The 25,575-nt window shown below is 45.9% G+C and overlaps 1 protein-coding gene across 1 annotated transcript in view; it reads right to left on the bottom strand.

Annotated features, from left to right (window-relative positions):
• Nucleotides 1-25,052, bottom strand: part of FGF10 (fibroblast growth factor 10) — a 93,838-nt gene extending 68,786 nt beyond the window's left edge. Inside the window, exon 1 of the mRNA XM_083153950.1 lies at nt 24,347-25,052. Coding sequence (XP_083010076.1) covers nt 24,347-24,641 — 295 coding nt within the window. The 5' untranslated portion in view covers nt 24,642-25,052. The remainder of the gene's footprint in view (nt 1-24,346) is intronic.
• Nucleotides 25,053-25,575: the final 523 nt, after the last annotated feature.

The following is a 25,575-nucleotide window of genomic DNA, read 5'->3' as shown; positions in this document are numbered from 1 at the left end:
CATGATGTTTAGTGGGATAAAACTTTGCATAGCAAATTGTTCTGACATTGGGCAAGATGCAGGAAAGGTACAAATGCAGCCAAACCTATTTTGGATGCAGCTCCCATACGCACCAAGGCCGGCTTGGATGTTGTGGCCAACACGATTTTCGGATGAAGCCTATGGGCTTCTTTTGCAGTTTTCTGCTGTGAGGGATCTAACCCAATCCCCCAGCATCCCTGGCGGCATGCGCATCCCTGGCGGCATGCGTATCACTGGCGGCATGCGAAGATAGGACTCCAGGTCCAAACCCCGGAAGTCCTATCATCGCAAAAGAATGGCTCTTACTACCAGAGCCATCCTTTGCCAAATTCTTCAGACAGTCGGCGTTACTAAATGTGGAGACTGGCGGCAAGCATCGCAAGCGTCTTGTGATGATTGCTGCATTTCGCCCATTATACCATAGTAGTTATATAGGAACATATGAATAACTGTAACATATAAAAATGACTACAACTTTTTTGTGACGCACTCAGAAAACGGCAGGTTACCAACCCCAAATGTCAGCTCCCTGTCAGTCAAACTGCGGCTCCGTTGCGTTTAGGACCCATATGCATTTTTAGACCCTAATTACCCTCTTCCATACGCAATACGAACGCATGCCCGGTACGCATCAGCAGTCATTTGATAATCCCTTGATTTCCGAATTTTCTAATTAGCAATCCATGCTGAATAAGAAAATTAGAAAATGTACAAATTGCTGATAAAGGTTGCAGTAGCAGGGAAAATTGTCTCCTTTCTTGTTAATAACTAGAGACTTTTTAGGGGATATATATCTATATATCCAGGGGCGTAGCTAAGGGTTCATGGGCCCTGGTGCGAAAGGTCAGCTTGGGGCCCCCCTACATACAACAAAATTACTGACAATGTCCAAGAATAATAATCACAAGCGGTGTACTCCACCTCTCTGATTAAATGGAAATATACAGTATATGTCCATATATTTTATATTTGTATAATTCCATTTCCAAATGAATAAACTTTTGATTATTTTTATTCCTTTAAGCTCATTGTCCAATTAGAATGAAGTCTCTGTATCAGTCCAATATTGAAATGGGGGGGGGGGGGGGGACATCTAATCACAGTAACACTAACACGGACTGTATAAGCAGGTGATATTGGTAACTTACGGAGGAACAGGAGGCTGCCAATAGCGTATGTACTGTATGAGTCCCCGGCAGCGACACACTGCACACCCAGCCAGAGCCGACCACTTCGTTGCTATATTGACTGGTAGGTGCACTCTCCGGGAGATGGCTGCGGCGCGGGACCTGCCTGTCAGTTCTTCTGGCACTTCTAATCTCGCGCCGCCTGCAGTCAGCGTCACACCACCACTGCTGGTCCTGATTGGTTGCCCGGATCGCAAGCTCCTATTGGATCGCGGTCAGGGCAACCACTCAGGACCAGCAGTGGTGGTGTGGCAGCGGCTCTCCATCCCCGGATTGGCGCAAGATTTAGAACTGCAGCTTCTCACACAGCTGCTTCTCACTCGCGGCGCGGTTCCCGGACAATGTATAGTCCGGGAACACCACCCCTCCGGACTCCGGACACCGGGCATAATTACCGGACTGTCCGGAGTAATCCCGGACGGGTGGTAACCCTACGGACAGTGGCGGGGGCTGGGCCCCCCTGGCTCAGGGGCCCGGTCGCAGGTGCGACCGCTGCGACCCCTGTAGCTACGCCACTGTATATATCTATCTTAGTGTTCCTTCTAGAAACTAGGGCGGGCTGGGTGCCGCTGCACGGGGCAGCGTAAGGGGGGCGGACCGAGCCTGCCAACATCACTGTTTTGGGCGGTCCTGGGCTGGCCAATGTCACAAAAGGGGCGTGCCTGGGCCGCACCATGATGAAAAGGGATGGGCCCGTCCGGTGGCATCAAGAAAAGGGGCGGGCCCAGGCGCCGGCGTCAATGAAGGGGACGGACACGGCCACCCGGAAGGCTCTACACTGCGGGGAAGCGCCGGGCATCGCTATATACAGCGGCGCCGGGCTTGCTCGGTCACACCAGAGGGGACCGAGGCAGGCTGTTTAGCGGGGCGCTGCCAGAGGGGCAGGGCACATTTTGCCCTTTAAAAATCGGGCAGGGCGCATCTAAAGAGAGAGAGAGCAATTTGCTCTGTGGAAATAGAAAGCAAACCAATTCAGAAATCACATCTAAAAATGAAAAAAAAAAAAAATGTTCCTGTACGGTTCCCTGATGTAGTTTACGACACTGACCTACCATTAACATGGGCAGAAATACAAATCCGGTGGCTCTAAAGAAACGTCAGCTGCTTTAAAAAATACATCTGGAAAGCAGTGTGTGTCATGTCAGGAATTAGGTAAAATATATTTTTTAAGCTAAAACATAGCTCGTGGATATCGAGCGTTTCTAATCCAATTTAAAGTCAGGTATTTCATTTGTATCATTTATATTCATATATACAATATATATATATATATATCTCTATATATAGATCTATCTATCTTTATATATATAGATAAATATATATATATATATATATCAATAAACTGAAACGTTGAAACAAAGCACTTGCATTAGTGTATTCTTCCAACACTGGATCCAGGAGTGCTGCTCAACATTCTATATATTCATCTACACCAGAGAAGGCACTACATTGTGAGTGCCAGACATCTACATACTACTATACTACTATATATGCACAAAGATGACCTCGAGTGCGCCCTCAATAGTATAGCGGCTACTCTATAGAAATCCCCCTTGTTAGCGGAAGACAAGGAAAGGGTACAAATTAATGTAACAGAGAGCGCTAATATATCCACCACCTTCTCGAGATTTAGTGATGGTCTTTGCCACAAATGTAAATATACAGAACAACCAGCATCAATAAAACATATTTCTTTTTAATTAAAGATTCTTAAAATGTGATTATCCATGGCTGTTTGTTCATCTTAAAGCAGTAGACAACACGATAAAGTTTACAACCCCTTATGCGTTTCGTCTAGCAGACTTCATCAGGGGTTTACACTGTAACATAGGTGGTAGAGGATGCCAAAATTAACAAAAAGTTAAAACTACATAAATGGAGATCAAAGTTTATAAATATTCACTCTTTCTGACAAAATCCTTCTTAGATGGACAAAACCATGTGCACTGCAGGTGGGGCAGATGTTACTTGTGCAAACAACAAAACTTTTGAACTGTGCCTAATCTCTTTTACAGTATTTCAGGGCTTTTAGAATGCCGGCAGTCAAAAGACGACCCCGGCATCCCAAATCTGAGAATCCCCACAGGAGGTGAACTCCGACACCCCTTCTTAGAAAGTAAACCTACCACCCCTCCCTGCAGCCTATTCCCAACCACTCCCCCCTGCAGGCTAACCCTAAGCCCCCCCCCCCCCCCCCCCACTAGTGCCTAAACCTAGCCCGCCCCCTCCTTCTCCAGCCAACCATTTCTACTTCCTGCATATTCACCGATCAGGATGCCGGTAGTCACTATACCCGTGTCGGCATACTGACCTCTTCACGGTTTTCTGAAGGCTGTGTGAATGCCGGCATCAGTATACTGACCTCCGGCATCGTGACCACCAGGATGCTACTATTTTGTGAATTGTCCACATTACTTTAAAAGTAACATTTGTTTCCTAAGCTTTGGTGCTTAACATGGACCCTATAACACCGGGATAAAGGAATAACTGTCATTTATTTCCGTAGATGGTTTGGGAACACGAGTGAAGGTAATTAGATTATAATCATATCAACAAAAATGCCAGTTACTAATGTGACTCAAATAGACTCATTGTCATTAAGAACCTGCTGTATAGTTCCAAAGACAAACAGGCAAAATGAATTTGTTTTTACAGGAGACTGAATATAATTGTAGTATAAACATGTAATTTTCGATCAGCGATTAAACAACTGAATTCCACGTGTAAACTGCTATTAGAGGCCCATTACATATAAGAAAGACTTTCCTCTTCGTCTTTCGGAAATATGGGACGTACAAAATTGGTTTGGGAGAAAAAGTAGAAGCTGACAGGCCAAAAAGAATTTAGAGAGCTATTTAGCATTTTAGGAATGGTTTTCATTACACTTAAGTGAATTAAGCTGTTTCCTTTAAACATGAGAGATTAACAAGCTACCTTCAACCTCCTTTGGGATCCTGACACTTTTAGTAGCGTGTGACATATGACTTGTGAATGACAACCTTCCTTTTAAAGCTAGAATGTCTTCCATCGCCATGGGATAATCGGCCGTATCACATGCTGTGCGCTAAAATGTGTTGGGAAGTTACGCGTTGGATAACTGGGTTTTGTGTAAAGTATATATTTACAGATGAAGGCGGCAGTCGGGGGGGGGGGCAAAATACTCTGGTTCACAGGCACTTCGCAATTTTGGGCCAATTCATTTTTTGTGTGCATTGTCTTACAAATATTTTGACATTTCCAAACCTCCCAACTGTCCCCTTTACCGCACGAATATCCCAAGGCCAGCAGTGTCCCATGGGGGGGGGGGGGGGCGGGGGGGGGGGGGGGTTTTTGCAGTTGGGTCATTTCACTGCAGACAGAGGGGCGGCAGCGGCAAAATGGGGGCGTGGCCTCACACAGTGATACATTTTGAAGGCTCACTCACCACCCCAAAAATATCAGTCCTGCTGGACCACCAATGAAAGTTGGGAGGTATGCATTTCTGTTGTAAAAAGACGACACTGGTCCGAATTCACCGACTTCCTTAAGTGGGACTTTGACAGATCGATTGACAGGCAGCACAATAAGTTATATATTGTAGATGTAGTCAAAACGTCGATATACCCAGAATGTCGACAGGTGAAATGTCATCAGTGTTAGAATGTCGACATTAGGGTTCTGCTGCAGGCGGGAGTGTGAGGGTTAAGCCGTGGAGGGGAGGTTGGGTTTAGGCTGGGGGGGGGGGGGATTTGGGTTAAGCAATAGAGCAGGCCTGGCCAACCTGTGGGTCTCCAGATGTTGAGCAACTACAAGTCCCAGCATGCCTTGCCTCAGTTTTGCTATAAAGGAATGCTAAAGCTTTGACAAGGCATGCTGGGAATTGTAGTTTCTCAACATCTGGAGAGCCACAGGTTGGCCAGGCCTGCACTAGAGGGATGGTTAAGGGTATCGAGGGTCCAGAGGATTGGACGTCTGACTAAGAAGTGACAGTCACATGACTGCTGTGACCCAAACGATGTTGAGCCGGTAGGGACATAATCTCAACATTCTAAAATGTTAACATTTCATCACTGTCTACATGATAAATGTTGGCATTGACCATGTCAATATGATGGATGTCAATATTATGGGGGACATTTACTAAGATCGAATGGGTACGAATGCACCTATATAACAACCTACATTATTCTATATACATTAGAATGAATGAATGATTAGACTTTACCTAAAGAATTCCAGGTAATGGTAAGCAAATTATTCCTTACTTGCCCTTACGGATTCAGTATTGAATCCCGGCGGTCGGGATCCCGGCGTTCAGAATCCCGACGCCGGAATCCCGACAGCCGAAATGCCGACAAGGGGGGGACGTGGATCGCCCCCCCTTGCGGGCTCGCTGCGCTTGCCACGCAGCGGGCCCGGTGCCTCGCTACGCTCGGCACACTAATTTATTCTCCCTCCAGGGGTGTCGTGGACACCCCAGGAGGGAGAATGTGTCGGCATTTCGGCGGTCGGGATTCCGGCGTCGGGATTCTGAACGCCGGGATCCCGACCGCCGGGATATTAACTGCATCCCGCCCTTACTGGTCAACCAAGATTCTAAAACCAGAGGTGCAGGATCATAAATACAATACAACTTGCAAGCCTGCTACAGACGACCTAGAGCTCGCTAGTACAGTAATACCGCTTTTAGATCGCAAAGCCAGGTCCGACCTGGGATTTTGATCTAACCCTTTCACACTAAATCCGGGTCGTCCATTGACGAACCAGGTTTAACCCCTCCTATAACCCGGGTTGAATTGCCAGCTTGGTCGACCCGGGATATTCAGTTTGGTGCTTTCACACCGCACCTCCACACGAGATGACCCGGCAACTACCCAGTAATAACCCGGGATATTGATGCGGTCTGAAAGGGGTATAACTCTAAAGAGGTAAAGCTGGCCCTCTCTAACAAGTAGGTCACATGATTACTAATTTAAAAACTTAAAATGGTCTTTCTCAGTAGAGGCTAGATGCACAAAGTGTCAGAGTTTAAAAATGTCCATATGTAGAACTGCGACAAATTATTTGCATGGTATATTTGAAACAACCAATACAGAGGCAGCTTACTGCAACAAAGTCAATAATTGTTACCCATGTATAAGAGTGTGTGGTAATTCCGACAGTCATAAGTCCGATGTCGGAATCCCAACTGCCGGGACTCAGACAGTGGGCGAGCGCAAAAAAGGGAGACCCAACTAGTGTGCTCGCTGCGCTCTATTCTCCCTCTATAGGTGTCATGGACCCCCGCGAGGGAAAAATAGCCACTGTCAGTCAGAATCCCGACAGTCCGGACGGCACCAATATAAGAAATGTGCGATCATTCATATTGTGTAAAGGAACCACAGACATAATATAAATAGGTACTTGTGTATTTTGGCGGCGCCCATCGCATCGCATACCATAAGGCATGCGATGGTATGCGATGCGATATCGCGCGATATTGTACAATGTCATACAATTTTAAAATTGTACGACATTGTATATGGCATACAATGCCCTACAATGCAATGCGATTAAACATTGTATAAGCACCCTAATGGGTGCTTACAATGTTAAATGCACCCCCACGTCACCCCCCCACTATAAACGTGAACGTCGGCGGTACGCGTCCTCCGACCTTTTCATACCCCCACTATCTACGTCGGCGTGGAGTTGAGAATAGAAAGTGTGGCGAGCGCAGTGAGCCACCGAGCCCGAAGCGTGGCGAGCGCAGCGAGCCCCGCGAGGGGACGCGGATACCTCTGAAGCCCGTGAAGGGACGCGGATACCTGTGAAGGTATCCGCTGCGCTCGCCACGCTTCGGGCTCGGTGGCTCGCTGCGCTCGCCACACTTTCTATTCTCAACTCCACGCCGACGTGGATAGTGGGGGTATAAAAAGGTCGGAGGACGCGTACCGCCGCCCCTCGCGGGTTCGCTGCGCTCGCCATGCTTCGGGTTCACGTTTATAGTGGGGGGGGGGCGTGGGGGTGCATTTAACATTGTAAGCACCCATTTAGGGTGCTTATACAATGTTTCATCGTATAGGGGGCAAAAATCGCATCGCATGCCATCGGGTGCATGGCATGCGATGCGATAAAAACATTGCGCGATGGACATCGGGGGCGCCGCCAAAATACACAAGTACCTATAAATATAATTGTACAATGTTCTATTTGGCAAAACAGAATAACAGAGATAGGATGGGGATACTGAGCATAATTAGTAAAATATCCTCCCAGGCAATGGGATAAGCTCTGGAAACGTACCACATAAATAATCTGGGAACCATACAAGGAAGAAGCATTCAAATAAAGCACACTGGTTGTTCTCAGATCCAATCAGAATGTCTAAAGACTGGAGGAGACGATAGAAAGATCTACATTCACACTCTAGGCCACACACTGCAGGGGGAATCTGTAATAAAACAGAACAGATGCACACGTAGTGCTCAATAACACGAGTACCTTCTAAATTCCTTAACAAGCAATGAGTGCTAAATGACCTACGATTCAAGTAGGGATCACTGATCCGAATGCTAAAGTGACAAACCATGCTCATGGCACCTAACACCCCTTCCTGGGATTTTTGTCAGTGGAAATGGTGACATGGTAAAAAATCCGGTTAAAGTTACCCAGGGTTTTTACCCGTGTAGCAAGCAGGGTTTTTAGCATCTCTTTCCCTGTTAACGAACAGTGGAATCAGCTCTTGCCAGCAATTTTCAACCCAAGCAGGGGCGGCTGGCCATTGCTGTGGCTCCTGCCGCTGCCTGGTGACTGCGTGCTGGCTGCCTGCCAGTCCCCAAACGCTGTCCGGTCAACCGCTGCCCAACCTCCTGCCTCCGCATGCTGCTCTGCTTTCCTGGGTACTTTCTTTCAGTGGAAACGATGTCCACCAGGGGAAAACCCAGGAATACAGTGCAGTGGGAATGGGGACCCGCCAAAATCCAGAGTTAAAAATCCCATGTATGCCACGGATTTTGGTGGAAATGTAGTATATGACAAATCGGTATTGTCCAAAAGTGGTTCTTGTTTCCAACAAACCCATGGTAGGTCTGTTTAGCATGGGGACCCATCTCAGGTCAATTACTGTGACCATGATTTTTTTAAGGCTCATGTATGTCCGAACCTGGGGCAGCTGGAGTTTTTCCGGCATCCCGCATGGCCACTTGGAGTTCATTACATCCGGCCTCCTAAGCCTATCCACATATATATCATAATTATTGATTCATAGTGTTGTTTTTCCAGTAACTCATAACTAACCATTAGATAACTGTCTATTTAGAGGTACATAATGGATATAATACACGCGTACTAATGTCCTCTATCAGACAAATCCATATGTACATACTGCTAAGTACGTTAGTGCACATTCAGATAATACTACAGGGAGTCCATGAAATCCATCAGCAGTGACTGTGCGCTACTCAAGGCCCTCACTCTGATTGGTTCACAACGGGGGCCGATGGAGATGGTCTGCGCTTATATAGTGTTCATTCTAGCACCCGCCATATTTGAAAATCCATGCAGTTCCTCTTCCCTGCCTGGGGTGTCGCTGTCTGCTGTGGTGTTTCTAGCACAGGTTTGGTTTGCATATCAGGGCTGAAATACAGACCACACTGTGCTAGAAGCACTACAGCAGACAGTGACACCCTAGGCAGGGAAGAGGAACTGCATGGGTTTTCAAATATGGCGGGTGCTAGAATGAACACTACTTATACGCATGTGCAGGTCTTCACAGTGGGCGCTCTTGAAGATTTGCATAGTCTCCCGAGGGGCACGTAACAGGGAGGGGGGGGGGTACGTGCAGGAGGCGGGCAGGGGGCATACCTGCCTTCTGTGGGCAGGCAGCTGATGTCAGGTGGCCGTCCTGTTCACGGACCATGGCGCCGCTAATCTTAGTCACCAGAGGCGACCATCTAATGATTTAGTGCCTGCAGGCAAGCCTGCGAATAGATGTTTATGCAAAATACAGCTGCTTTGCGAGTCAACCAGAATCTGGGCCCAAGTCTCCGTACAAAGAATGTGTGCTATGTAATATGATGACATAATTGTTTTGAAATAATTGATTTACATGAAAACCGAATCTGTTACATACTTATCTACATGAAGTTGTCCCTCTCTGGTCTCCCACACAGCAGAGGAGATCTGCAGCCAGAGACAGTGCTCACTGCGGAGGGACTTTACGATCTCCCGGTATTTAAAATACAGAATAACAATCACTAAAACATAAATAGGACACTAATGAATCACCCCTGCTCACAGTTTGGGAACCACTGGTATAGAGGAAAAATACTTTAAGGATATGCGTTAGCCAATAGGGTTTTATCTATAAAGTTGAAGAAACATGGAGGCCAGGGAAAGCAAAGCAGCGGCATGTAGGGGTCTGGCCATGAAATACATAGACACTCTGGTAGCAGGAAAGTCTGTAATGTAACAAGGAATAGAGTTTGGACAGATTTTATGATATGGTTTTGTTATCCCTATGCTGAATGTTTATTATCAACTAGGGTGGCCGATTTCGCCCCAAAATCGCTGGGATTTCAATCCCGGGATTGGAGTCTCCAATCCCGGAATTTCAGGATTACACTGCGCCTGCGCAGTCTAATGCCGGGCAGCGCCTGAGCACTCGCTGAAATGCTGCCCAGCTGTCCAAACCCAGTGCACAGCGGGACGTGATGCTAAAGGTCACACTGCGCAGGCCGCACCCCCACACTGCCTGCGCATTTGCTCTTCTGCCTCTGGCCTGGGCGCTCAATGCAGTACCCATGCACCACACACCCCTAGCACCGTCAACTCCGTCTATCCCGCTCCCCAGCCGCACCGCCCGATGCACCAAGTACTGTATATAAGTACTGTAAATGTGTGCGGCGGTCTTTTTTTAAATCAGGGATGCTAATCTGGGAGTACCGGGATTGAGCATTTTTCAATCCCAAATCCCAGGATTGAAAAAAATGCCCTGGGATCGATTTGGGTGGGGTTTTACTTCAAAGTGAGATCTATATTGCAGTGTAAAAATAAAGCAGACAGTATTTTCCCTGCACAGAAACAAAATAACTCACCCAAATCTAATTCTCTGCACATGTTACATCTGCCCCACCTGCAGTGCACATGTTTTTTTTCCATTTGAGAAGGAATTTGCCTCTGAGAGTGAACCAGAATAAGGCCCCTAGTCATTTGGATGATACAACTGAATATTTGCAATCCAGGCCTTCCAAATATCCACAATCCATATCGATTTCCTATATTTTTGTCGTCAAGGCTTATTGGACAATAATTAGATCTTTCTATTCATGCTCCAACAATGTTATTCTGGGCAGTTTTATTAAAGCTTGGATAGAGAAAACGTGGAGAGAGATAAAGTAACACCCAGTCATCCCCTACCTGTCATTTTACAGGTTGTGTTTTAAAAAGTGACAGTTGGGAGCTGTGTGGTTGGTAACCTCCACTTGATCTCTCCAAGCTTTGATACATCTGCCCTTAAATCTCAACCAAACAGCAGAGTTCCCTGAGAGTCATGAAAGTCACTGTAAACCAACAATGCTAACCACTGTGCCACCCATTTTGCTATGCTCAATGATTACTATGTTTCCTCTATTATATCCTAGCAATAAAAAGCATGTTATTCCCAAAGGACATGTGCAAAGAAGGTAGCGCCAAACATGAAAGAGGCGGTACCAACAACAGAATTGGGGGAGAGGCTTATTTGTTCACCGTTGTAGATGTATTTTACCCTCAGAGTTATGCGTTACAGGAATAATGTTATTACAATGAATAAAAGTAGTTATTTCACTATATAATACCCCTTTCACACCGCACTTGTTAAACGGTATATTGCCGTTTTTTTCCCCTTTCAAAACGTTTAAGGCTGCAGTGGGGAAAGCGCCAGAGTTCATTTACCGGTTAAAGATAACCGGTATTTCAAAACGTTTAAAAAGCAGAGTCCGACACGTTTCAGAGCCGTTTTTTTTATACAGTGATAATGGCTCTGAAACGGTATTTCGTAAAAACAACAGATTAGAGACCTGTGATAGGCTGTCCCCTGCATTCTGCCTTGAGACGTGTTTAAACGGGTTGACTGATGTGAATGGTACTTAAACGGTATTTAAAACGGTAATCTACTGCAATGTGAAGGCTAGACCCGTTTTAAATACTGTTTAAAAATACCGGTTTTTAAAACGTTTTGGCAGTGTGAAAGCGCTATAACTGCATTGGTGCTGGGTAATAACAATAACACAATAATAATAATAATAATAATAATAATAATACCTGAATGATACCATCAAAAGCTGACATTACAATATAGAATTAAATGGGCTTCTTTCCAACTCTGTGCTGAAGAGGGATACAACAGGATCCCTCCCAGCACGTTCCGCCACTGCCGCTTTATAACCCTGCGTATGTGGCGAGGGACTCCCGAGACTGAAACTCAGGATGGCCATCGCAAATGAAAGCTCTTATAGGGAGCGTTGTCCATTGCGATAATAATTGCATATATTAGTACATGTTATTAGAATCAATTCAGTAATTGGTGGGATGCACCGCCAAGGCTTGGCGTCAATTTAAACTACTTTAATCTTACAATCGGAGAAGGTGCAACCTGTGAAAAACTCACCAAGTATACAACGCTGAAACTAAAGGCAGCTTTTTTGAACTGATGCCAATTTTACTACACAGACTAAACAATTTCAATGATGTAACCAGGTGACCAACTCCAGCTGTTTTGAAGGCAAAGGGTGGTCACACCGAAAACCTGATTTCATTTTTAATTCTCTTCTGTTCTTTCACTTTGAATTTTGTTTATTGATAAAAATAAACAAATAAAATGAAATCTGTTGTACGAATTTGCACGGCGACCAATCATCGGATGACTGCGCATGCTTGAGAATCACAGTACACATGCGTGACTCCAAAGAGCAACAAAAATCTGAATTTTTTTGATCACAAGCCAGGCTGCTGCTGGAGTGTCCAGGAAACCATAGATGTGCCCAGGTGTTGTCAGGGAGTGTCTGTGACGTCTGGGCTCAATCAGCCTGCAGCCCAACCCTAACCTCTCCCTGCAACCTAACCCTAACCTCCCACTGCAGCCTAACCCTAACCTCTCCCTGCAACCTAACCCTAACCTCCCCCTGCAGCCTAACCCTAACCTCCCCCTGCAGCCTAACCCTAACCTCCCCCTGCAGCCCAACCCTAACCTCTCCCTGCAGCCTAACCCTAACCTACCCCTGCAGTCTTACCCTAACCTCCCTCTGCAGCCTAACCCTAACCTCTCCCTGCAGCCTAACCCTAACCTCCCCCTGCAGCCTAACCCTAACCTCCCCCTGCAGGCTAACCCTAACCTCCCCCTGCAGCCTAACCCTAAACTCCCCCTGCAGCCTAACACTAACCTCCCCCTGCAGCCTAACCCTAACCTCTCCCTACAGCCTAACCTAACCTCCCCCTGCAGCCTAACCCTAACCTCCCCCTGCAGCCTAACCCTAACCTCTCCCTGCAGCCTAACCCTAACCTCCCCCTGCAGCCTAACCCTAACCTCCCCCTGCAGCCTAACCCTAACCTCCCCCTGCAGCCTAACCCTAACCTCTCCCTGCAGCCTAACCCTAACCTCCCCCTGCAGCCTAACCCTAACCTCCCCCTGCAGCCTAACCCTAACCTCTCCCTGCAGCCTAACCCTAACCTCCCCCTGCAGCCTAACCCTAACCTCCCCCTGCAACCTAACCCTAACCTCTCCCTGCAACCTAACCCTAACCTCCCCCTGCAGCCTAACCCTAACCTCCCCCTGCAACCTAACCTTAACCTCCCCATGCAGCCTAACCCTAACGTCCCCCTGCAACCTAACCTTAACCTCCCCCTGCAGCCTAACCTTCCTGTCAACATTCTGATAATGTCATGATTTTAGATGTCAACATTCCCAATGTTGACATTGTGAACATGTCAACATTCTGTGGTTGTTGACATTACAACCATCAAATGATGGGAAGCGTACTATATATGGGGTGGAATTTACTAAAGGAAATTTGTAAAAAATAGGTGTATTTGTATCCAGAAATACACTTATTTTTGACATTTCCTATCCCGAAAATACGGCAATTCGTATTCGTATTGATAGAACATCAATACGAATACGAATTGCCGTATTTTCGGGATAGGAAATGTCAAAAATAAATGTATTTCTGGATACAAACACACCTATTTTTTTTTACAAATTTCCTTTAGTAAATTTCCCCCATGGTGTCTGCAAAGTAAAGATGCAATTTACCATTGTGATTTTACAGTTCCCAGCTTGCATGCTCTTTCCATCTAAACCAGGGGATATGACAAGTCAGTTGCTGCAGAACTAGACATCCCAGCATGCCCTGCCGCTATTTAGCATGCCCTAACAGTAAAACTGGCAAAGCATGCTGGGATGTGTAGTTCCACATTAGCAGCAGCAGCGCGACACGCTGCCTACACCCGGTTTAGAACATCCATTTTTTAAAAACGAACAGTTTCTTTACCGCTAGTGTTTGTAGTGAACATAGACTTCCATCACAGACAGGACAGCATTTCAGGTTTACATTTATCGACTAATTGAGCTTGCATTGAATCATGAATGTCGTGGTACATGGGTGACTGCATTGGGCTTACCGCAGCTTCACTATATCTTCCTTAATATGACAGCAGCTGGTGTAGTGAGACATTGTTGGGCAGATTTCCAAGAACAGCAAATCCTGTTATACTATAGTTGTCCAGAGTTAAGCACATACATAATCAGTGCTTAATCCCCGTACCCTAAACATTTATGCCAAACTGGCACCTCCGAATTTACACTACAGTATATGGAGATAATCCCAGTGACAGGCATTGATAGCACATAACATAAACGAATCGATGGAATGTGCTAATGTTATTACCAATTAAATAAAAACACGAATCTCCTTAGCATGTGTATCCATTTTTGCTAATGTGATCACATAAAAGAGACTGCGGCCATCCAGAACTAGACTGTGGATGCTGTTTCTAATGGACACCAATAAGATAAATATTGTAACAATGGGGCTTATTCAAATCCCAAAGGATCTGCAATGTAATGGGCAAAGTACTGATTGTCAGTGCTTTGGTCCCAATTCATTCCTGATTGCATTTTGTTTGCTTATTAGCTCTGTTTACACAGGTAGATATTGCACAGAAGCATGGCAAGTGATTTGCTTTGCAATTTGAGCTTTTTGTCCCGTCGTCTGTTCATGCAGCTGAATGTTGACTGTACGTCAACTGCATGATCAACGGGAGCCACTGTAAATAAAGGGTGCGAACCACTGGTGCACCACCACATCCCCCCCCTGTAGCTGCCCCCCCCCCCCCCCCCGGTCGCTAATTACCCGAACAACTTGGAGCTCTGGAGCCCCCCCAAGTGACGCCAAACTTTTCCAAGTGGCATTAAACAGCCGAAGCCGCCAGCAGCAGCCCCAGGGGAGCAGGGGCTGCTGCAGAAGGCAGCGGCTGTCCCTTCTGTGGTGAGTACCTCTGGGGCAGGACCAACCTGCCCTGGTAGTGAAAAGGACGACCATTATTGGTCGACAGACAGAAGGTTGACACATGAAAAAGATTGACATGCATTCAGTCCACATTGTCATATGGTCAACACAGGCAAAAGATCGGCATGGATAAGATCGACATGAGTTTTTCCCATTTTTTTTCCAGTTTTTTAAAGCGGCAATCATTTACACTGCTAAAAGAGTTTATTTTTTGCAGTATAAATGATTGCCGCTTAAAAAAAAACCTGGAGATTTCTTACCAAATCTCTCACCCTATTAAATCTCACCCATAGTTCTGTGCGTACCTAGATTAAGCCAGCGGATCTCATGCACCCAAGGTCATGTTCACTAGATTTCTCTAATCACGCACAAGTAAGTTAAACAATTTTGCTGAGTCACTAATTAATCCAGCTGTTTCTACAGATAGGAATCCTGAAAACATGACCTGTTGGTGGAACTAATGGACTAGTCTAAGCCAATCTTTGCAACTGTAAACTTCATATTGTGCAATCGCCTGCATCAGGAATACAGATATTACAGATACGTCTTTCTCCAACAGCAGAATTAGGGGCCCAATTCAGACCTACTCGCTAGGATGCGTGTGTTCTTCTGAGCGCAGCGAGCAGGTTAGCCCCTCCCCCTAGGCGTGGTGGCTGAGCGCATGTGCAGGGCTGCAAATGATGTGAACGCATACACATCCGTTTGCACGCGGCCGCACAGAGGAGAAATCTTTCTATGGTTACTTACCATCAAAGGATTTCTCTTCATCTGCCCGGCGCTTGCAGCCACCACGCGACCCAGGGGTCACGCGGCAGCTTCTTGTATGGACGCGTTTTTGTGTCGGGCACCAAAAACATGCGCCCACCCCAAACAGGTTTTTTTACGCTTTTTGTGGGCACACCCAGTCACCTGGTGTACGGCCAGCGCAGGCTACACTTTGTACGGTCCTTATGCTAGGGGACCCTGTGCACAGCGTACTGTGCGTGTGCGTGTGTTAATCGATGTCTGGATGGGCTGGGAACTCGCTGCACTCTGAGCGAGCCGTAATCGGGCCATAGGAGTGCTAAAAAGCAAAACGTGGCTAGCCATGAACCATGGGGTTATTCTGGGTGATTTGCAGCCTTGCGAGTCCACCAAACCCCGCCAGTGAATGCCGGGCCCCCTTCCCCCCTCGCACCATGTGTTTCCACACACAGGCTGCGAATGGATGTTTAACATAAACATCCATTCGCAGGGCAGAGGGAACCTCCCACATCTTTCAATGGTCGCCTATCATTGAAAGATATGGAAGGTGCATGCATATAAAAGTGACATCTGCTAATGTCAGCTGCCTGCCCCCCGCACCCGCGCCACAGCCTCATTAGCATGACAATGGCCAGTTATAATCCCGGCATTCAAAATCCCGATGCCGGAATCCCGACCGCCAAAATCCCGGCAATTTCTCCCTCTGTGGTTGTCCACAACACCCATAGAGGGACAATAAATTAGTGTGCCGAGCGTAGCAAGGCACCGGGCCCACTGCGTGGCGAGCGCAGCGAGCCCACAAGGGGGGGGTGATCCATGTCCCTCCCCTTGTCGGGATTTTGGCAGTCGGGATTTTGAACACCGGGATTTCATATCAATACCCCTGGGAATGCCCATGAAACACTGGGAGTTCCCATATGCTAATGGGGCTGCCTGACGCCGACTCCCATCTCCGCCACCCCCCCCCCCCCCGCTGTCCTGGGTGCGTGCACCGACCAACAGACTGTTCGAAATGGGTTCACGCACCCTGTGTCTGCACATACGCAGAAATGCGTCTGCGCAGATGCACACCATCGACCGCACGGGGGATACGAATGGAATAGAATAACCCCCCATGTTCTGGAGTAGCTTACACACACACACACACACACACATACGCCCAATCAACTTCTGAGAGCTGCACACATAATCCGTCAGACAGACTGTATAACGTCTAGCAGGTATGTGTTTATTTTTGAAACAGCGAACTGCAAGAAGATAACCACTAATCTAAACATTTATTTAGAACTGGCAAAAGGGCACACCATTAAAATACTGCTGCTATTTATATTATGAACAGCTTGTATTATCCCCCCCCCCCCCCATTCTAATATTTATAGAGTGATCATGTGATTGAGCGATGGAGATAGGGTGGCAGGCCGCCATTCCTGGGCTTTTCTGCGGTTACTCAGCATATCACACTCTGTGCTATTTATTAAAAAAAAAAAACGAGTCCCCGTCACATCTATAGGACTAGGACAGATGTTCTTACAGGCTTCCAGCAAGATTTTTTATTTTATTTAGGAGGTCATAAAAGCAGAATATCAGGTGTGGGTTTAGGATCAAAAATATCTAGCATTTACTACAGTTTAAACATTCTAATTGGCTGCAATTTAGCATTTGGTGGGAGGACTGTAGCCCTAGGCATGCCAAGATCTCCGTTCCCATGTAATTAGGCAACATTTAGATAATATCTTCATAACACCATGAACTAGTGCAGCGGGAATCCAGCTGCACATAATGGCACAGAGGTCTGGCTGCCCAGCCGAATGGGAAATTAAGACTCGTATTAAAGTTTTATTTTAACTCAGATGTTCGTTAAAGACAAATCACAATGGATCAGTAGATTTGAACATAAGCATTAAAAACATAACAAAAAAACAAAACAAACTCATTCAGCTGACAATCTAAAGTTTGCTTTGATCTTAAAACTTTTCAACATTGATTTCTTGTCGCCGATTACCATGAAGTTGTTTATACACAATTACTGTAATGAATATCATTCAAGTCTGAATAACTTCACAGGTATGCATTTGAGAGTCCAGATGATGACTTATTCATTTTTCTCTGATGTAATTTACCACAGGGGTACAGTTTATCCAATGCCATCTAGTGGTCAAATGGTAATGAAAAATGTGTAGAACAGTTTGGTTGTAATTATTATTTATTTACTTATTAACAGTTTCTTATATAGCGCACACAGATTCCGCAGCGCTTTACAGAGTATAGTTGAACATTCACATCAGTCCCTGCCCCAGTGGAGCTTACAATCTATATTCCCTACCACATATACATGCACACACAAACATTCTAGGGTTAATTTGTTGGGAGCCAATTAACCTACCAGTATATTTTTGGACTGTGGGAGGAAACAGGAGAACCCGAAGGAAACCCACTGAAGCATGGGGAGAATATATAAACTCCACACAGTTAGGGCCATGGTGGGAATCGAACCAGGGGGTTAGTGTTGTGAGGCAGTAATGCTAACCATTACACCATCGGTACTGTCGCACATATGATATTAGGCGAGATTTAAATGGCCGATTTTTTATGCAGGCCACAAATTCTGGCCACAAATACTGCCCCAAAATGATCACTAAACAGACAAACTACAAACGACTATCGCTGTGTAATAGAATAAGGGCAGAACACAACAGATCGTACTATTATCTATCGGAAGTACCTTACTGGCTGATCATTGCCATTTAAAGAATACACATCTAAATCATTATTTTTGAAGCGTTAAGGAAACAAGATAATTATGTAAACAAAAATGTGTAGCGTAAAAATAAGAAAACCATAAGGATTAAAGTAAAGGATGATCTTGAGAGATGGGATACACCCATTGTCTGTACAAGACTTAAAAGTGAGGAACTTGTAGTGAGCTGTTAACCTATCAAAGGGCAATCGTGTGATGCTGAGACACAGCAAACAAGAGGTGTAATAATAACTACACTGGCTGTCTGGCTGCAGAACGATCTGCAGGGATTAACAAATGGGGAACGGTAGCACGACAGCGACAACATCAAAGCAATGTGGCTTTATTAACTTGATTAAAGAGTAAGAAAATGCTGCACATACAGTACCGCAGTACAATTATAAACATGAGGCATCACAGTAACGCGCAGCGGCTACAAAACAACACCACATTATAACTTTAGGAAACCAATACATTGTTACTTTCAACCCATTTTTATTGTTCTCCTTTAACAGAGAAACAAACAACAGAGGAGAAAGAAAACAATCAATAATGTGATTCGCATTAAAATCTAGACAGGAGGTTTCTGTTTCTTGTTTCAGAAATAAGGAACTAAAAAAACACAAAACTGCCTAGAAAACAACCTGTGTGAGGTCTATGGAGATAACAAAAGATTATGCAAGAATATGCAAGAATATTACAAATAGTATATTGTGGCAGGGACGGCATACCTCCACGTGAAGATAATGTGGAGGATCCGGTCCAGGTTTTGGAGCAGTAGCAGCAGCAGCAGCAGCTGTGAAACTGATGTGATCATGGCTGGGCTGATTAGCAGCACCTGTGCTCTACTGATATAAGTGTTTCCAGGGCAGAGGGTCATTGCTCTTGTTGGTGGAATACCCGCCCACCTGGTAAGCTGTGTACCTGCTACAAAATAAAGACCAAGACTTCATCTTATTTGGTGTTGGTGCTTCCTTGTCACATTACATATGCTATATTACATCTAATAGGCACCCATGTATACCTGGCCTGAGGCCTCATAGGGTATGGGTTGTTAGGTCGACATTGTCTAGGTAGACAGTGAAAGGGTCGACCTCTATTGGTCGACAAGGTCAAAAGGTCGAGATGGAAAAAGGTCGACATGAGGTTATAATTTTGTTTGTTTCTATGTCGACATAGGTTGATATGGACACCATATAAGTGTATCGCGTCCCCTCACATGGCTCGCTGCGCCATGTGTCTACCTTTCCAAGTCAAAGTAGTTGACATGTTCACATGTTGAGCTTTTTGACTGTCGACCAATAGCGGTCGACCTTTTGACTGCCTACCTAATACCGTCCACCTAATGAGAGCATCCCGCCTCATGGCATATAGCCATACAATGAAGACACAAGTCTGTTTATAATTGTAGGTACCTTTTAGTTATAATGGGGCAGATGTATGAAGCGAAGATACCGGAGAAGTGAGCAAGAGGATAAGTGGCCCATGGCAACCAATCAGCACTGAAGTAACATCTACAATTTGCATAATATTAAATTATACAGAGCATCTGATTGGTTGCCATGGGCCACTTCTCCTCTGGCTCACTCCTCCCTTATCACTGCTTCATACATCGGCCCCAATATATTAAAATGAGCAACTAATCTTCTTAAGGTCCATACACACTGGGCGACTATGCCCAGCGTGTATGGACAGCGATGATGCCAATCATCGCTGCGGGGAAAGCCGCTCAGTGCATACACACTGAGCGGCTTTCCCCCTGCACGGCGCCGATGGAGGGGGGAGGACGGCTTTGCATAGCGTATTACCAGCAGATGAGCGGCTTTCCCGGCGATGTTGCGGGAGCGCGCAGCAGCTCTCACCGCTCATCGCCGGGGCATACACACTGGGCGGCTTTCAGCAGAAAGCCGCTCAAACTGGGTGTTTTGAGCGACTTTCAGCTCAAAGTCGCCCAGTGTGTATGGGCCTTTAATCGTACTGCAAAACAGACCTAGAGGGACTATGCCTGTAAACACCACGGAGAGCACAGGCCTTATACACAACAGTTAACAAGTAAACAAGTTACTTCCTGCCGCTTACAGTCATTTACCTTCTAAGAGGATTTATGGACTTTTTCTAGGAAACATCAGGAAGAGAGTAATTTCCAAATGTAGGAAACTGACAACAGACCTCATGTCAGGCTAGTTGTAGGACAGTTCACAGGTATAATGAATAATTGAATGAAATAGTAGTAGATGTTACGAATCGACTGCCAGACCAATGTCTACCTTTTCCCATGTTGACCTTTTGGGGTCCACCTAGACACAATCAACCGAACGAAGCAGACCCAGCAGAATATAGCATCCTAACATCAACATATAGGAATCCATAGGGCTATGGCCAGACCAAGCATGTACAGGGATGACACACAAATACTTGTATTCAGGATGAGCCGGGTGAATTGACTTACAGTAATTAGCAGGGCAGCCATCAAGAGGGAGCTGCGGGGAATCCAGTCCCGGGCCAGAGAGAAAGGGGCCCAGGACTAGAGTTTCTAGAGTAGAATTTGTCGTAAACAAAGTTCACATCTCCCTTGAAGCAATGTAGAGGACGGGCAGTGCGGTCAGTGCTGCAGACGCCAGAGGTCTCAACAGCCATTCCAGGTGTACGAGAAGGGAAGGGGGGCCCTGCCTATTTTGTTAGTCCCGGGCCCCACAATTTCTAATGGAAGACCATATTAGGTCGACTTGGTTCATACTTTACAATCCAAGTGGACATAGAGTTAGGTTATAATAGTGCGCCGGAATGATCCTGAGAGTAGATAGAGTTGAAAACCATTGACTTAAACGTATTAAGTTCCATTATATTATAATACAGTAGTTATGGCTACTTCCTGCTGTAGACACTTTTGGGGGTTATTCTGGTTCACTCGCAAATGCAAATTCACTCATAGATGGGCAAAACCATGTGTACAGGGGGGGGGGGGCAGATGTAACATGTGCAGAGATTAGAGTTAGATTTGGGTGAGTTATTTTGTTTCTGTGCAGGCTGCTTTATTTTTACACTGCAATATAGATTTCAGTTTGCAGTACACCCCCCACCCAAATCTAACTCTCTCTGCACATGTTACATCTGCCCCACCTGCAGTGCATATGGTTTTGTCCGTTAGAGAGTGAATTTGCCTTTGCGAGTGAACCAGAATATTCCCCTTTATACAGCACGTTAGTCGTCAGTAATTCTTGCGTCAGTAAAAAGTATTTCCAACCCTGAACTAGACCCCAAGCAGAAATCTCCTGTTGTATATTGGACACATGCTTCGCCACTGAGGTTAAACCCATTAGGTCACTCACACTATAGCAGACAACCATGAGGGTTTTGTATGGTTCTAGATTTATGGCTCCCTTATGAATGTGGAACCTGCACACACACAGAAAACATACATTTAAAACAACACTGCAGGTATTATAACCGGAGACTATAATGAATGTGACATTCCCGGGTCCCCAGAGTTCTGAGACCCATATAACGCAGTGGGTATACAATCAGTGCTACAGAGACAGACATTCCGTCTATAATCAGCATATGAATGTAAGTTGTGATTGCATTTCAGCAAACATTTTGAATGTATCCAAACAAGGCAAGGAAAGAGAGATGCAGTCATTATTGTTATTGTCTAGCGTTTGTACATAATACAGTATATGACCCTTACCCATGCTCGCTGCCCTAATCACAACCAGAAGGCTGCTTTTAGGCAAAAATCCACTTTTTCTTCCTTCCCTTTAAAGCTCTTATACACTCCTTAAATAATAAAGGGTAATTATTCTCACGCTAGGAACATTTACTTCTTCAGATCTCTATAATCGTGTTTGTTTTTTATGTGGTTATTTAGGACCAAACAGAACAGTTAAACATCAACTTTTGAAAGTGAAATGGATTGCAAAAGGGACCGGATGATCCTCAGAGGCAAATCCTGGCTGGGACTTATTACAGCAGACAGTGCTACAGTGATAGGACATAGGACTCTATGCAGCAGACCGGGGGCTACAGTGACAGCAGTCATAGGACTCTTTATACAGCAGACAGTGCTACAGTGACAGACATAGAACTACAGTATACAGGAGACACTGCTACAGTGACGGACATAGAACTATATACAACTATATACAATTGTTAGGATCGACAGCACTAAGATCTACATGCATTGAGTCAACCACTAAAAGTCGATATGAGCCAAGGTTGACACATGGGAAGGTCGACATAGGCATAGGTTGACATGTCATTAGGTCGACACAATCATTAGGTTGACATGGGCTAGGTTGATAGTCAAAAGGTTGACTTGGGGTTTTTTTTGAGCCGACACGTGCCGACATATTTCATGCCCTACCATCCACTAGATGGAGAATAAAATAGTGTGCCGAGCACAGCGAGGCACCGTGCCCAAAGCATGGCGAGCGGACGCGGCGCACTGATACGGTGTCCATGTCGACGGTGTCAACATTCGGGACCTAATAGTCATGAAAAACCCCATGTCGACCTTTTGACTGTTGACCTAGCTCATGTTGACCTAATGACATGTCGACCTAGACCCATGTCAACCTTACCATGTGTCAACATTGGCTCATGTCGACCTTCAATGGTCAACACAATGCATGTCTACCTTAGTGTTATCAACCCTATGATCCAATACCCAATCCAATACTATACAATAAAAATTCTACCCTGCTGAGCACAATTATTTCCGTCACGTGACAGTTGTACACAAGGGCAGAGGTAGGTCACCAACGGCTGGTAGAACGAAAACCTTCCCCATGTTCCAGAACAGCTTTGGTCCACAGGTGACAAGTTCATTATATGTAATGACGATGCTAATCCCATTAACCAAACCTAAGATTTTACTGTAGGAAATGAAATGTGCTAGTTTTGACACATCATGGTTATTTACAACTGGTCCAGCCCAAAGCTGTTTCACTTGTGACTTCAGTGACAAAACAGGAGTCACCACTGCAGGAGGGACAGAAGGCTGACGAGGGTCCAGCTCATCAGGCAATCAATGGTGCAGTGAACAGTTCTACAGCGGACTGAGAATTCTATGGCAGTACTAAGGTCCCCATGCAGAGACCTGGTACAGAACTCACACACTACAATTATTTAAAAAAATCCAGTATACAGTAATACAGTATCATCATCCCACAAGGCTCAATAATGTATCTATACACTGTACACACACACACACACACACACACACACACACACACACATATATATATATATATATATATATATATATATGTGTGTATATATATAAACTACAGTCATATTTTTATAGCATGACTCAACAGACTGCATAATTTAATGATTATCTTAGGTTTCGTGGTCATGTAAACCTCCTGTAAGGAGATCAGACAGCTCAATGACCACAAACCATTACTTTAAGCATAAACAAAACTTTAATATGACCTTTTCCTGGAATAACATTACACTCACTGGGGATCTATATAATGTTGCTCAAATGAGCCACTGTCAGTACCGCACTTACAATGTTTTTTTACTATAGAGACTGTTGCAATAAAGCATTGAAACGCTGGATACAGGATACCTGGGTCACACAGAACATCACATCTGCCCCAGGGTAGCTTACAATCTATATTTCCTACTAAACAGACATTCTCTTCTGAAGCCAGTGAGTCTACGAAGCCTAAGAAAAAAAAACACAGCAACCCTTATTAAAACACACACAGATATGGAGAGAACATACAAACTCCACACAGACAGGACCCTAGTTGAAATGGACGCAACGGTGTTGTGAGACAGAAATATTAACCACTGTACCAACCTCCTGCCCGGTATAGTTTAGTATACAGACAACATGAATCTCATCTAGCTGTGGTGGAGTGCCTCCACCACCAGCTCATCATGTCCCTGCTAGGACTTGTCCCAGAGCAGCTGGTGAACGTCAAGACTGCAATGTCCAGCAGAGCTGACATGTTGGCATGCCCCTGGTTTATGACCCTTGAGGTGCCTTTCAGTCCCAGCAGCCTGGTGTCACCACAACAGCCACAGTCCATTAACCACCCCCTAGGTTGCACAAACTCTAAACCCACTTTCATCACTCCCACCCTCCCATTGCTGGAGCCCCATGATCATGGCAGGATGGGGGGGGGGGGGGTACTCACTGTAAGGGCAGTCGTCCTTCTTGGTGCCACTAACTCTCCCATTGTCATCGATCTTGAGGAAGTATTTGTGGAAGGAGAAGAGTTTCCTGAAGCGCACGTCTCCTTGGAGGTGGTTGTAACTTCGCACATGCCTCCCAGAAGATGTGTTGGAGGAGAGCTCCTGGGGGCGCCCAGGGTCCGTGCCCCCGACCTCATTGCAGCTGATAGACAACAGGTAGACCAAGAAGAAGAAGGGCCAGGAGCGGGGCAGGTGAGACCAGCCTGGGGCACCATGTGTCAGTATCCATTTGCACATTGTACTGAGGCTGAGGGCTTCAGAAAATGCCTCATGGAAAGAAACATAATGGAAATATAAAATCCGGTTTGGGGTTAGCTGGGAACTGCTGGCCACTATCTGATCTGTCCTGGACACCAACTTATCAAGGACTAGGCATGGATAGTGATAGCGCAAGTATTGGAGGTGCTCAGGCACCCACAGAGCTGGTTCCTATGGCACTAACATCCATAACTCAGCATAACTAGAAGACCATCCCGGGCTGTGGACCTCTGATGCTCCTGGTAGGGTAGTGGATGAGGTCCTCCTGGAGGAGAAGATGCTTCTGCTGCTTCTGCTGGTGGGTCACTGTCCTGGCTTGCTCCTACTTCATGCACACACTTTCCCGGCAGCTTCTCCCAACATGTTCAAGTCTGCAGCAGTGCCTGGAAAACAATGACATGTTCTGCACACCCCACACCCCCCCACCCCCCACCCCATAAAAAAAAAAAAGTCCTAATCTGTATTAACCCCCCTCCTTCTTCTGCTCTCTGTTCCAGGCTGCAGAGAAATCCTCAGTGGGCTAATTGTCAGCCTGGAGATGAGAGTGGAGCTGCGGAGTAAATGCCAGTGATTGCAGCCCAGGGGTGGGATGTCTATAGTGGGCAGCCTGCTTGCAAGGGGTCAGGCAGCGGTGGACATCTGAAACCCAGGAGTAAGGGGGAGTCCCTGGGGAGGAGGAAGGGGGGGCGGGTGTTCTCTCTGACGGCTCCGGAGAGAGAGATCACTGATCCTTTCCACTGATCTGAATCCTACAAATTGCTAGACGCCCAGGTCCTCAGTCTGAGCTGCCCACCAGCAATGCTCCCTCTCTCTCTCTCTGGATGTTAGGCTTTTGCACATATAGCTGTCTTGCAGGCTGAGCCAATCCCCCACCAGGAGCCCCTTTTAGTTTTAGGCTGCGAAGAAGTGCTCC

Source organism: Crinia signifera, chromosome 1, assembly GCF_055691185.1.
Source record: "Crinia signifera chromosome 1, ASM5569118v1, whole genome shotgun sequence".
NCBI lineage: Eukaryota > Metazoa > Chordata > Amphibia > Anura > Myobatrachidae > Crinia > Crinia signifera.
The sequence above is the reverse complement of the archived record's forward strand: the minus strand, read 5'-3'. Positions and strand labels throughout refer to the sequence as shown.